The sequence below is a fragment of the Dermacentor andersoni genome, chromosome 1, assembly GCF_023375885.2.
Source record: "Dermacentor andersoni chromosome 1, qqDerAnde1_hic_scaffold, whole genome shotgun sequence".
Classification (NCBI taxonomy): Eukaryota; Metazoa; Arthropoda; class Arachnida; order Ixodida; family Ixodidae; genus Dermacentor; species Dermacentor andersoni.
The window spans coordinates 232785091-232799141 of NC_092814.1; the positions used below are offsets into that span (position 1 = coordinate 232785091).

The window sequence follows — 14051 nt, forward strand, 5'->3', positions numbered from 1 at the left end:
GGCAACAGGAGTAAGAGCGTGAAGGTGCAGTGTTTTGCTGTCTAACGAGAAAAATGCGAGTGCATGGCACGGGCATGAAAACAAACACGCCACGTCTATAGTCATATGTAGTTCGGCGTCCGTTGCCCATGTTCAGCTTTTTCGCGAAAGAACCACCCTCAAACAAAGATATAGAAGAGGCGCTACATCTACTGTCGGATCCCCGCAGTAAGCATTTACCGGTGACGCTAAAGGTGCGAACTAAATTTAATTAAATAATATAACTCTGTTATTTTTCAGCATCTGCGCGCGTGGTCATCCACTACACTGATTTTGAGAATTAATCCAGAAAATATGTGCCTATAACATGGAGAGAGCGTGTTCACGGCATGGAAGCTTCGAGGCAGCAAACATCATCAGTTTAAGCTCGCGCCGACAGCTATGGCGCCCATTCTCGACCACCACACTTGAGCAGAGCGATGACAGATCGAAGCAACCATGCCTCTGGACTAGTGGGCGTAGCCAGCGCCGAACGCAGATCGCTCAAGCTCACTTTCATCGGCGACTTGGAAGGCGTGCGACGCCACTAAAGGATCAGCCACATGGCTATGCCCACCAAGTACAAGGTTTTCGTGAGCAGGACCGACATACCACCCAAGGCCATAGAGCTCCTGGAGACGAAGTAAGTCATACTCATGTGTCTACTACTATGGACCACACTACTACTGACCTGCTAGAAAGTCAGTGCGCAGAAGCGGTGCACACCAAAAACACAATTGTGACCTAGTTGTGGAGCGCCCGCCTCGGCTGCGGGACGGGCGGCTGTGGGTTCGATTCCCACGGCCGCCGGACCCCTACTGGTTCAAATGGTCACAAAGGTACACCCCCCCCCCCCCCTTCCCAGCCTGGCGTTCCGCTTTCTTCAGTGGTGATAGGCTTGGGAAAGGAGCCTGGCGCCCTAAATTCCCATCGAAACCCTTGTGAGTTCAACAGAAAGGAGGTTTGGGCCACTCCCAGGCGACAATTTCCCATGTGACGCCCAAATGCACCTCTTGAGGTGGGGATGACAATAGGGGCATTTGATTGCTGGTTGGACGCCTTGACGTTCTGTCACGGCGTCTGGCTCTGGTCTTGCCTTTCTCAACGTCTCCAACGTGCAGCTTAATTCGTGTATGCATAGGTGTCACGAAGGCAGCAGGCCTGGACGTTAGCGGGGGTACAGCAGCGCAGTCGCTTATCCGCGCCGCTAGCAGCTTCCAACTTGCGAGATTGGACTTTTCGGAGTAGCCGACTGTCAATCTCCTGCCGTATAGTAGCAATATTAATAAACGGTGTTTTGTGTCTTTTGATGCTGACAGGACGAATTTTTATGATGACAATACGAAGCTTTCTCGGATATCATTCTATTAATTCCGTCCGTCGATCACGATAGGTGAAATTATGGTGCTAAGAGATGCGTCTGCTTCAAGCAAAGCAGCGACTGCTTGTAACAGCGCCAGACAGATGTCGTTGGATTCTTTTACGCGAACCCGCGGTGAAGAGGCTCAGCAAGAAGACGGGATGAGACCGTATTCTTGAGCTGAGATCTGAGATTTTCAGCTGGGGTCGCCTTACCCTCCAGCGTTTGCTTTTGAACGCGTTCCTGGTACTGACATCAATATGGCGTATAATTCTTTGACGACTGCGAACTCTTGTTCAAGCTTAACCGCGTTTACATGCCTATTGACAAACAACTTACCCCAGGGAGGCAGGTTGACCCAAACTGGGCTGACATTCCTGGCCCGGCCGGCTAGCACTCACATGGGCCACATGCACGGGCAAATTTAAGCCCTGCAAGCCGACTCGATCTGGTTTTATGAAGTTCATGCAAACGTCCGTATTCATGAGCAGAATTAGCGTGGGTAACATCAAAGTAAAAATATCAATTGGTAAGAGCAATGAATCCCCCTTCTTCATGACCGAAATATTTTTGGTAGTTTGGCAGTCCGCTGATCTCAACTCCCACTTACACACATCATCTTCGTTGGGGTTAATGTTTAGCGAATCTCTATCGCGCCGGAACTTGCGCGAGTTTTGAAATCGCGGATGGCGAATATTTATATCGCAGCTCAACGTTGTAGTAGTAGTAGTAGTAGTAGTAGTAGTAGTAGTAGTAGTAGTAGTAGTAGTAGTAGTAGTAGTAGTAGTAGTAGTAGAAAACTCTATTTATTATTTTATGATGAAGTCCCAGAGGGTGGAGCACTCAGTCTAGAGCCCCATTGCTGCTGCTATCCCACTGGCCCGATCAATCAGGTAGAGTCACTACAGTCAGCAGCGAAAAATATTCAGTACCAAAGGATATACACTATATACTGGCCCAGTTTGCCACCCTTCTGAGTGGAATATTGTCTGTACAACATCATGGACGCTATAACGTAAAGCTATTCCAATCTGTAACCACCGTGGTTGCTTAGTGGCTATGGTGTTGGGCTGCTAAGCATGAGGTCGCGGGATCGAATACCGGCCATGGCGGCCGCATTTCGATGGGGGCGAAATGCGAGAGCACCCTTGTACTTAGATTTAGGTGCACGTTAAAAAACCTCAGCTGGTCCAAATATCTGGAGTCCCCCACGATGGCGTGCCTCATAATCAGATCGTGGTTTTGGCACGTAAAAACCCATAATTCTTTTATTCCAATCTGCTTCCATTCTATTTCATTCATTTCATCCACTAGCCCTCCACGATTTCTGAAAAAAATGGGCCACACCCACTACGCGCGTCTGTCACGCGATGTCGCGAAAACCGCAAAAAATCCCCATTTGATATGACGTGCATGATTATGCGTGATTAGACATGATTACGCCGAACAAAAGAAAAATAATCTTTTACGATTCTACGCCTTTCTCGCCTTTATCCCTTCTCTATTGTCAAAATTTATCGGGCTGCGCCTACTACACCTGTCTGTCACGCGACGTCACAATACCCCGAAAACTGACTCGTCAGAGTGATGTGCGAGCACTAAAGTTGCATTAATATGCCGAACAAAACTGTTTTGTGTGTGTGTGTGTGTGTGTGTGTGTGTGTGTGTGTGTGTGTGTGTGTGTGTGTGTGTGTGTGTGTGTGTGTGTGTGTGTGTGTGTGTGTGTGTGTGTGTGTGTGTGTGTGTGTGTGTGTGTGTGTGTGTGTGTGTGTGTGTGTGTGTGTGTGTGTGTGTGTGTGTGTGTGTGTGTGTGTGTGTGTGTGTGTGTGTGTGTGTGTGTGTGTGTGTGTGTGTGTGTGTGTGTGTGTGTGTGTGTGTGTGTGTGTGTGTGTGTGTGTGTGTGTGTGTGTGTGTGTGTGTGTGTGTGTGTGTGTGTGTGTGTGTGTGTGTGTGTGTGTGTGTGTGTGTGTGTGTGTGTGTGTGTGTGTGTGTGTGTGTGTGTGTGTGTGTGTGTGTGTGTGTGTGTGTGTGTGTGTGTGTGTGTGTGTGTGTGTGTGTGTGTGTGTGTGTGTGTGTGTGTGTGTGTGTGTGTGTGTGTGTGTGTGTGTGTGTGTGTGTGTGTGTGTGTGTGTGTGTGTGTGTGTGTGTGTGTGTGTGTGTGTGTGTGTGTGTGTGTGTGTGTGTGTGTGTGTGTGTGTGTGTGTGTGTGTGTGTGTGTGTGTGTGTGTGTGTGTGTGTGTGTGTGTGTGTGTGTGTGTGTGTGTGTGTGTGTGTGTGTGTGTGTGTGTGTGTGTGTGTGTGTGTGTGTGTGTGTGTGTGTGTGTGTGTGTGTGTGTGTGTGTGTGTGTGTGTGTGTGTGTGTGTGTGTGTGTGTGTGTGTGTGTGTGTGTGTGTGTGTGTGTGTGTGTGTGTGTGTGTGTGTGTGTGTGTGTGTGTGTGTGTGTGTGTGTGTGTGTGTGTGTGTGTGTGTGTGTGTGTGTGTGTGTGTGTGTGTGTGTGTGTGTGTGTGTGTGTGTGTGTGTGTGTGTGTGTGTGTGTGTGTGTGTGTGTGTGTGTGTGTGTGTGTGTGTGTGTGTGTGTGTGTGTGTGTGTGTGTGTGTGTGTGTGTGTGTGTGTGTGTGTGTGTGTGTGTGTGTGTGTGTGTGTGTGTGTGTGTGTGTGTGTGTGTGTGTGTGTGTGTGTGTGTGTGTGTGTGTGTGTGTGTGTGTGTGTGTGTGTGTGTGTGTGTGTGTGTGTGTGTGTGTGTGTGTGTGTGTGTGTGTGTGTGTGTGTGTGTGTGTGTGTGTGTGTGTGTGTGTGTGTGTGTGTGTGTGTGTGTGTGTGTGTGTGTGTGTGTGTGTGTGTGTGTGTGTGTGTGTGTGTGTGTGTGTGTGTGTGTGTGTGTGTGTGTGTGTGTGTGTGTGTGTGTGTGTGTGTGTGTGTGTGTGTGTGTGTGTGTGTGTGTGTGTGTGTGTGTGTGTGTGTGTGTGTGTGTGTGTGTGTGTGTGTGTGTGATAGCCGGAGACTGCCTCGTTCCGAAAGAAATAAAAGATGGCTACCAGCCGATCGTTGTGGCACTTGCTACTCGGAGCTGCCTAGGAGAATGACTTTCTCTGCTTATCATAAAAACTTTTGCATGTCAATATAACCTTTTCGAGCCCTTTCGGCACGTATGACATCGCTTTACCAACTCTTCTTTGCCGAGAATCCGTTTTAGCGGAATTTTTATTCTTCCGTTGCACGCCGCCGCGATTTTCGACCAGCCACCGCAAGCTAAGCAGGAGAAGCGGAATAACTGCGCACGCCGGCACCACCCTCCCCGTCCGGTTGCCTTACTTTCACTGCGCAAGCCAACCCATCGAAACCTTCTCCATTTCAACACGTTCCTCGTCTCTTGTCAGCCAATTAGATAAGAAAAACCTTTCAAGGTAGGCAATGATATTCACTTTGAAAGCAAACAAGCCACACCTCCTATAAACGAGGAGAGCGTTTGATTTGGCTGTTCAAACAACGCTGCGGGTAACCACCAGATGCTTCCGTTGGCGGTTACGTGAGTTTGAAGTAAGAAGATTTCAATAACAGAATGGAATAGTTTTACGTTATAGGGCCTCATAACCGATGCCGCGATGTGAAACAAAAATGCTCGGACAAGGAGGGAATGAAAAGAAAATAATCGTTGTTTGCTTCCTTGTTAATAAAACTGGATAAAACTGGAAACGCCACCTTCCTTTCTGAAGCGTGTATATTTATTGAAAAGGCGAGGCTGCCTAGCCAGGTACGGTATGCAAAGACAGCCAGCCAAGCGTAACTCAACAATGTAAAGATATCCTCCATCACAGCCGTTTCAGATACCTGCACCAGTATACCTGCACCAAAGAAAGAATTGTTTCGGGCTTTCAACGCACCCGACGTTCTGCGAAATAAGGGGGAAATAATCCTGCACTTTAGTGCAAGTGCGTTCAGCACAATGATGAATTTCGCAGCAAATTCGTAAGTACTTTAAGAGTCATTTAGGCAAACTCAGTTATCACTGGCGTGGAACCACATTTGTTCTTTCCAGAGCAACAACAGAAAAGAAGTTCTTGAATCATGTCATTACTAAATAGCCATCGTCGTTGGTGGCAACAAACGCGTATAAAACATGAAACAAACGACTGCAAGACAGCAGAGGCGTACCAATTGTCATTGGAGCCTATCAATGGAGAAAAGAGAAGTGGGAGGGGAAGGGACACGACACTTCCTTTTATGCGCCTCGCAAGTTATGAAGGTGAATGAAACGAAATTCAAAACGAATGGCACACTGTGCAAGTGGTGTGGTGACGCAGGTGCGACGTGACCAGCGTGCCTTGCACACCGACCAACTGGCTCGAGCTATGGGGCAAGTACGTGCACGGGATGGAGGCGCTCTTTATCCAGCACTTCGAAAAGATCAACGTGAAGACACTCGACATGGTCGGTAAGGGCCCGGCGCCGACAGCCCATCTATACCCAACTAAGGTTAAGCCCGCCCGAGCAACACGAATGGCAACTTACAGCTGCAGCTGTCGAATTCTGTATGCAGGCAGCAAGGCAAACTCGCAGGATGTACGTAGATCATGTTCTTTCGTTATTTCCCTCCAAAAAATGATCCGGTTCAGATTAACAATATACCGTAGGCCGTGAGGCAAGCTTTACCAGCTCTCCAAAATCAAAATACAATAAGTTGGCTGCTGATATTGAAGGGACCATTCTGCGGCACAGGCTCCCGTCTGCGAGTGGTGGCCACCATGTCAGTGCACCACGGCAACATCGACCTAGAAGAGTGCCGCAGACGGTAAGTACACCATTGCTAGCGTGCACTCTCTCCACAGTAAACAGCCATTGATTCTATACATATAGCTTGGCACCAACGAAAAAGTATTGAACCAGAATCGGTGTTGCAGGCTGCGCTTTCTTATAACCCAAAAATGTAAATCTACTTACGCATCTTTTTCGGGCCCGTACACACACACACACACACACACACACACACACACACACACACACACACACACACACACACACACACACACGCACACGCACACGCACACACACACACACACACACACACACACACACACACACACGCACGCACGCACGCACGCACGCACACACACGCACAAATGTAGAAATCTTCGTGAACTCGCCCCTTGGTTTGCACAAGGAGCACCCAGCAGATATGCATGGAGCTATAGGCACAATCTCATGGAGCGTTCCGCGCTCAGTATTTATACCAGAAGGGCACTGGTAAGCGGGCGAGCCGTTGCCCGAAGACGGTGCAGATGGCTTTGTGCCCAAAAGTGTTTGCCTCCAACCAGTCGTGTGCTGTTTTGTCTTCATCACAGCGGCATCCACGTCGGGAACACGCCACACGTGCAGAACGACGCCGTGGCCGAAGTCGCACTGGCGCTCACGATTATGGCGTCAAGAAGGATCGCCGAGGGATTCGACGCAATAAGGGCGTGAGTCTGAAGGCTCCTCTTTACATGTCGCTCTTCGTATCGGAAGAAAGCTGAAGAAAGTCATTGGGAAAATGCCTGAATATTCGGGAAAGTGACTGAATCACAGGCATTAATGTGAATTATTTAACTGCACTGAATGTGAATAGATACACAACTGAGCAAAACTGAATTATTTGTGTTCGCCTGATTGTGCGATAGGCACATGAAAGAAAGCATAGCCTGACGCTAAATTTCGAAGTTAATATAGTATAGTTGCTTGGTTCGGTTAATTTTCCAACCTAAGCCTGTTCCCAAGTTTCCTATACGTCCGTGTAATTGGAATGCGAGTGTAATTGGAACCACAAGGCATTCAACAAATTGGATTTGTAACTAGAATTTGATCGCAAAAACAACATCGGGGCTCTGATGCCTGTATGGTACATCTTAATGAAATCTGCAGTGGATATCAGACAGCCGCAGAGGACGATAACGTCTTGTTTCCGATTTCTCATAAATATATGATGCGCTGTTCTCACGCTGCAAGAAGTTATCTAAGACTTTAGGGTAATATCAGGAGCACCGCTTGTCAAAGATTGTGTCTCAGAGACAACGTCCTCGCCATCAACACGCAGGACGTGCCCTGAACTGCTCTTTTGCCGGCGTTCGCATCAATTTCTGTAGATTTTTCCTGCCTTTATGTTTGATCAATCCTTATCGCTTTCTGAATAACTTCAGAGGGTTCTTTCTCTAGCACGAGCAACGTGGAAAGCCAACAAAATGTTGTTTGACAGGTCCGAGAGTCCGGCTTATTACAGTTGGGATTGACATAGTTTTATTGTGGTCTGTGTCCGTGGTGTAAAGTATGGTCCCCTCTTAAAAAAAAAAAAAAAACACCCAGTTATATCATTCCGCCATCGATTACAGGCCGACTACAGATGATATACAGGGTGATCATTTTTAAGGCTGACCGAACTTTTCAAAATTGCCTGTGGCAGGTAGCACAGTTTTTGTCTTTGAGCTGAATTATTCGAAGAGACGGACATTTCTAGCGCGAGAAGTCGAAACACATAGTTGTCTAATTACCAGAAATTCACTAATAGACTTCTTAATTAATTACTTTGCGGCACATATTGCAATTTACGAATTGTAGCCGGTCAGTTTGCAAGACATATCCACTTGAAATTATCTTCCAGAAGGACAACAGTTTCGAGATAGTATATCCCAAACTGTGTGGGACGAAATTCATGGGCGTTCCAGTTACTTTTGTGCTTGAATGCATAAAAAGGAGTTTTCTTAAAGAAGTGCGTGAGACAACAGTGCATTTTTAAGGCGAGTTTGATGGCACATATCTCAAACTTGTGTCGTTCTGAAAATTCCTTCCAAGTAAATTCGCAAATTACAATATGTGCCGCAATGTAGTTAATTAAGAAGTTTATCAGTGGTGCATTTTAATTCGTTGAATATGTGCTTCGATTTTCCTTGCAAGTAATGTCCGCCTCTTTGAATAATCTAGCTCAAGGGCTAGAATTATGTTATCATCAACAGTGTTTAGAAATTCCGTAAAACTTAAAAATGATCACTCCGTATGACATGCTTATGGGATGTCTGGCTTCCGCGTCATATCAAGTTCTTCTTTAGCTAAGTTGAAGTAATATTGCAGTTTATTGGTTATGCTACAGTTTAAGTGTTCCAAAGTGCACCACACTTGTAAACATGCATGCTTTCTTTGTTTCAACGTAACGATAGTCGCTTATAACGCTATTTTCACTTTTACATGCAGCCCACCGCGGGTGCTCAGTGGTTCTAGCGTTGTGCTGCTGAGCATTGGCGTAGCCATGGGGGGAGGGGGGGGACCCTCCAAAATTTTCTGACGACCCTCCCCCTCTTTCCCACGGAACAGAAATTTTCAGGAGGTGAGCTCCGAAAGAACGACATGGATGAAAGGGAAAGCTTGAATGTCAAAGCAAGGCGAGGGCTAGTGGTGGTCTGAAGGGGGAGGAGGGAGTTGTCATGTCATCGTACCTAGAACTTAAGTTTATCCAGTTTCTGCGCAACCACTGACGTGTCTATGGGGAACCAGCGCTGGATAGGCGGCGCGTCGAAAAGAGTGCGTTGCACGCCGCCCTGGCGACGAAACGCGGCATATTCAAGCCTCTCGACCAGACGACACGTCCGCAGCCGTTTCATAGTTCGCCACACGGTTCGCCATATGGTTCGCATGTTTCCGTTTTCGCGCCGCTTCAAGTGGACAGTTTTCGTAAAGAAGCTAGCGTCATCAAGTGAAGAAATGACGAAAGAAGCTTTTTAAGCTTTATATATTTTTCACAGTGTGTCGCGGCGAGCACGTGCGTTTATTTAACGGTTGCGCCGTGTGCCGTTCCCATGCTTGTGTGGCAGCCTGCCTCGCAAATCTAGTAGCTACGGCGCCGATCTTGCTGCGCTATGGTTTCGGAAGTATTAGTTGGCCTGAAGACATTCCATACTTCTCTGGCTGGACATAAGAAATTCTGATGTTACTTGGCCACAGCAATCAATGGAGAAGAAAGCTTTATCGCATCAGCTGACTCGGGCAAGCAAAGGTTTGAGTGCTCCGCTGCTTGATCCGTAACAACCCTGGCTACATTTAGCACTAACTACATAAATTTACCGGATGCATCTCAGCGCCGAGTCCTCATCCGCATGCGCATTTTTAAAAACACAGGCGGCTTAGTCGCGCGTGCGCCGGCAGTATGCGCCCACAACTCGTATTACACGGCAGCTTCCCTGCCACATAACTCTTGGCAATGAAAGGAAACTATTTACCTTTCGTATCGTTCGCTTGGTGTGGTGGCATTGGATGGAGCTTGACGGTGGTATTGCGAAGGAAAAATGGTTGTTACACATGCCGGATGGTGCATGCTATTGCTCATTTTGTTTCCGACGAAATGCCGACTGCAGATTCTGCTGTTTGGCACTGGCTGCCACGGCTGACCGTATTCACTATCGAATAAACCAAGCATACACGCGGAATTCGATTTAGAAACCAGCCCGACGCCGCTTGACAGGGCGACAAGACGGGAACTTACTCCACTCGCCTGACTGCTTGGATGCAACGCCGCCTCCGTTCTTGTTCGTAGGGTTTAGATGGAAAAACGCAGAAGGATACATCTTCCCTCATTCCGACGTAGTTGTGACACTTGTATACGCAACAGTACCGTCGGCGTCCTTTTGTTTTCCTGCGACTTTCAGCGCACGCAACCACGCTACCAGCAGCAATCTTCGACCGCGGGAGCGGCTTCATTGTGCACGTTCTGACCGCCAGGGTGGCGCTGCAGGCGTCGTGAAAACTCCAGCGCTGGTTCCCCATAGTAGTATCTTCACCTTTTACCTATTCCCTCCACCACTTGTATGGGAACTGCGAGCGAAGAGTGACAAGGCTTTTATTCACTCGTTTCACGACTGCGTCGGTTCTACCCATTCTCTGCCTCCTTCCCACCTCTCTACCATTCTATCTAGCTTCCCTCTGGACTTGGGTATAGTAAAAGGGTAAGCGCTGCAATTTGTGCAGTGGTTTTGCGGGAGGTCACGGATAATTACAGCTGTCAAGAGGTTAATGTGGCGAACGACGGCCAGGGAGCTCCAGAGGGCATTGTGCACATTCGACGCGTTGCAGAGGTCCAAATGAGTTTCTCGCGTTTTCTTTCCTCTCTGCCACGCTCCTTCCATGTATATACACGCTCGGAACCACCCCTGACAGGGGTAAACTTTCGAGAAAAAAAAGCTTCGCTTTAAAAGAAGGCTGATTTGCGCATGACAAAATATATCAAGGACAGAGGTGCTCGGCCAGGGAAGCTAAGAAGCCGCCACAACAAACAGGTGGGAGTGTAGGTAGGAGAATGGCCTCGAAGTCCACGCAGAAACATAAATATAGAAATGTTAACGGCCGCCCAGCCATTCAACAAAGAGGTGAATGTTGAAGAGTGTGACAGTGACTAACGGAAAAGAATGTTAAGAAGGGGATCGAGGGGAGTGATCAATACGAGGAGGAGAGAACGCGCATAAAAGGCATGAAGAAAGAAGTTGCCGGATAATTATGGGGAGCATCTCGTACACTGCCCGATCGCTCAACACTGGACAGCCGTGGCCAGTCGCCTAGCTGAGGCTCACCTACCACATAGTAACATGTGTTGCTTACTGCGGAGAGCCTATACGCGCCGTGCACGCCGACGGACGCGCCACTGGTGGCGGCCTTGCGCAGAACACTCGGGAAAGCACGGCCGTGGGGAGAGGAGCCTGACGCGCGCCGCAGTTTGTGGTTTCGTTGATCGTGCTTCTCTGTCTTATTCACGTTTTCAGAGCAAGATAGGCAACACCATTCGCACGTGTGGGGTGGCCAAAGCTTCAGGGAATGTCGAAAAATAATTGTTGCAGGTTGGGGGACTCAAATACCGGTGAAAACGTGCCGGCGAAACGGTTCTAATCATTCCCGGCAAAGCCTCATCAGCGGAAGCAACGGTAGCAAAAATGGATCGTCGCTTCGAAGGGAAATTTCTTGTTCTCATCCTTTCCTTTGTCTCGTCGGTGTATTTTTTTCACTCGATTATAGTTAGACGCGTGAGCAACGAAGTTCGTCTGCAGTGCAGCATCAGGTTTAAAGGCATTTCGCTAAAGTTCGGAATGCTGGTTGCCGCTTATATTGTTTTCCGCTTCTTTACCGCGTTGCGCTAGCTAGGCAGCACGACTGCACGAGCGCATTGCGTTGTATGTTAAAGCTACTGATGTTTGCAAGAACTGAGATTGTTGGTTTCATGTGGCGCGGTAAATCCTCGCACCAGCTGTCGCGCACTTCATGTTTTTACATCTATTTTATGCGTGGCTTCGCACATATTTAACTGTTGCTAGTTGCTCCATGCATAACTCTTGTCGATTCTTTTGAGCTGCGAAGTTTTCACCCGGCCTTGTTTGTAAAAGGTATAAATCACGCTGTGTCTTATCGGAATGATACCAAGGAAGTGCTTCTTTAACAGCTTTATTTTTTTCGCCCGAGGGCATCTTAGATATTGTTTGCGTTTTTGGAAATGTGTTTAGAAAATGGGTAGTTCAGGGCGAGAATTGCTAATAGCTGCTGCATATGGTATTTTTGTTCCATTTCTCGCTGAAAAGTTCGCGTCCCGTTTGGGAAGTCATCACACCTCGATGCTGCCTGAGCAAACTTAACACGCCGAGTGATTTGTTTGTTTCACAACGTACTCCAACTGAATTCTTTCTTATACTTACGCTGCAGACGACTAAACCGGGCCTTGCCGCCAGCGCTCATGTACTTTAACTGGCGCTGCTCTGCCTTTAAATATATCATGTGGCACCTCTCTCTAGTAATATAAAGTACTGAAGAGTTAGTCAGTCTTTAGCTTTATACGTTTACAAGCAGCTCCCTTGGGGAACTTAAAATTACAGAAACTGCACGGGGACGGTAGTTCATCGGCGTATGCAGCAGAATTGCATCGGCGGTACAGCACTAACACGCGCTTTTATTAACGCGTGTGTTTGGTGACTTCGTTGGCTAGTGTACGCGTTTCCATCAATAAATTGGCAATTACTCTTCTTGAGGCGACTTCGACTGCAGTTATTTGGCGATGTCACATGTATTCATCGCCAGAAAAATCACAACGGCATATTCAGAGATTGTACCGTGCGGATTTGATTATATAGGTCTGCACTAACGACGGGTGCTTATTATTCAGGTACAGAAGCAGCATTGCGGCAGGGGTAGAATAAAAAAAAAAACATCGAGAGATCGCATCACTCAACAAAATTTATCGGCTAGTCAACATGAGCTCCACGTCATGTACATGGGATTCATGGCATTTGTCTGCGGGACACATGCACCTTGCACGTATGTGGACCATGTTATCCCAAACACCGGTAACATCGTGTTCATACCCGCTTGCACAGAGGTCAGCATCTTCCCTACAGCTGTCACCGCAGAAGCAGCCTGGCACCCGAACAAAGGAGAAATCGCAGCCGCGAACTTCAGCTATCCTTGCTGCAAAGGGTTGTCGTCTGCTACTGCTCCCGCGTGTACTGTTGGAAGCGCCCGCTAGGTGGCTTTCAGTGGCGCCTCTATAGGCGGTGCACGAGGCGTATATATCCTCACTAAACGTCTCGGCAATTTTCAGAATAGACGGGTGTCTGGAGACACGACGCTTTCAAATCTCTTGGAGCTACTAGCCTTTACTTTACTGCGAACAACGGATGCCGTATAATTTTCCCAAAGGCTTCTGAACAGGAAGCAGCCCTGCTTCGGACTGTCGACCTCATCAGTTCCCGAGTGTGATCAAATAACAATATGCGTCGCGTGATGACTACAATACCATGATCGCAAGTTGCTTCCAAACATCTCTTTAAACAAGTCGGACAGCAGATCACCAAAAGTGAGTGAAACCTGCATCCTATGATACTGAAGTTCTAGCGCAAAGCTTCGTTCCTTTATTTCTAAGTTTAGAATAATATAGCATGCCCACAACTCCGAAAGCGCGATTGAGAGACAGGAAATTTGCAAGATAGTGCCCGCTCTCTCCTGTACGTAGCCGTGGCCGCACCACTCAATAAAAGGTCTAGCTGAAAAAAGAAACAAAAAAACAAAGATGATCTCCGCTGTTACCTAGGCTGCAACAAGTCTGGCCTGCAAACGAGAAGACACACGCTAGTGCGCTGTCTTGTTTTTGTAAGGCCCCGTTTTTAACGCTGCTAATGTACCAGCTAGGTCATCGACACATACATAAATGCATAAACTCGTAAACGAAATTTTGGTTCATTTATTACCTTTTTTAAGAATACCAAAGGATGATAGCATAATTTGACGCGAACTTTGTCTTTGCGTATTGTGTGACCTCCATATATAAATAAATATATATATATATATATATATATATATATATATATATATATATATATATATATATATATATATATATATATATAGAGAGAGAGAGAGAGAGAGAGAGAGAGAGAGAGGGGGGGGAGGGAGGGAGGGAGGGAGGGAGGGAGGGAGGGAGGGAAAAAGGTGAAACAGGGGAAGGAGTGGGGTAGGTGCAACACCTACCCCAGTTCTCTAGAGGGTGTTGGTAGGTGTCGGCGGAACCCTCCTCCCCCTTCCCGAAATAAATTTCTCCCTACGCCACTGCTGCTGAGCACGGGGTCGCGGGCTCGATCCCCGCCGCAGCGACCGCATTTAAATGAAGGAGAAATGCAAAAGT

At 47.6% G+C, this 14051-nt stretch overlaps 1 protein-coding gene across 1 annotated transcript in view; it reads left to right on the plus strand.

The window, feature by feature from the left end:
- Positions 1–405: 405 nt before the first annotated feature.
- LOC126547975 (glyoxylate reductase/hydroxypyruvate reductase-like) overlaps positions 406–14051 on the plus strand; it is a 43039-nt gene continuing 29393 nt past the window's right edge. The window contains exons 1-4 of the mRNA XM_055063445.2: positions 406–661; positions 5683–5813; positions 6098–6170; positions 6721–6837. Coding sequence (XP_054919420.1) covers positions 582–661; positions 5683–5813; positions 6098–6170; positions 6721–6837 — 401 coding nt within the window. The 5' untranslated portion in view covers positions 406–581. The remainder of the gene's footprint in view (positions 662–5682; positions 5814–6097; positions 6171–6720; positions 6838–14051) is intronic.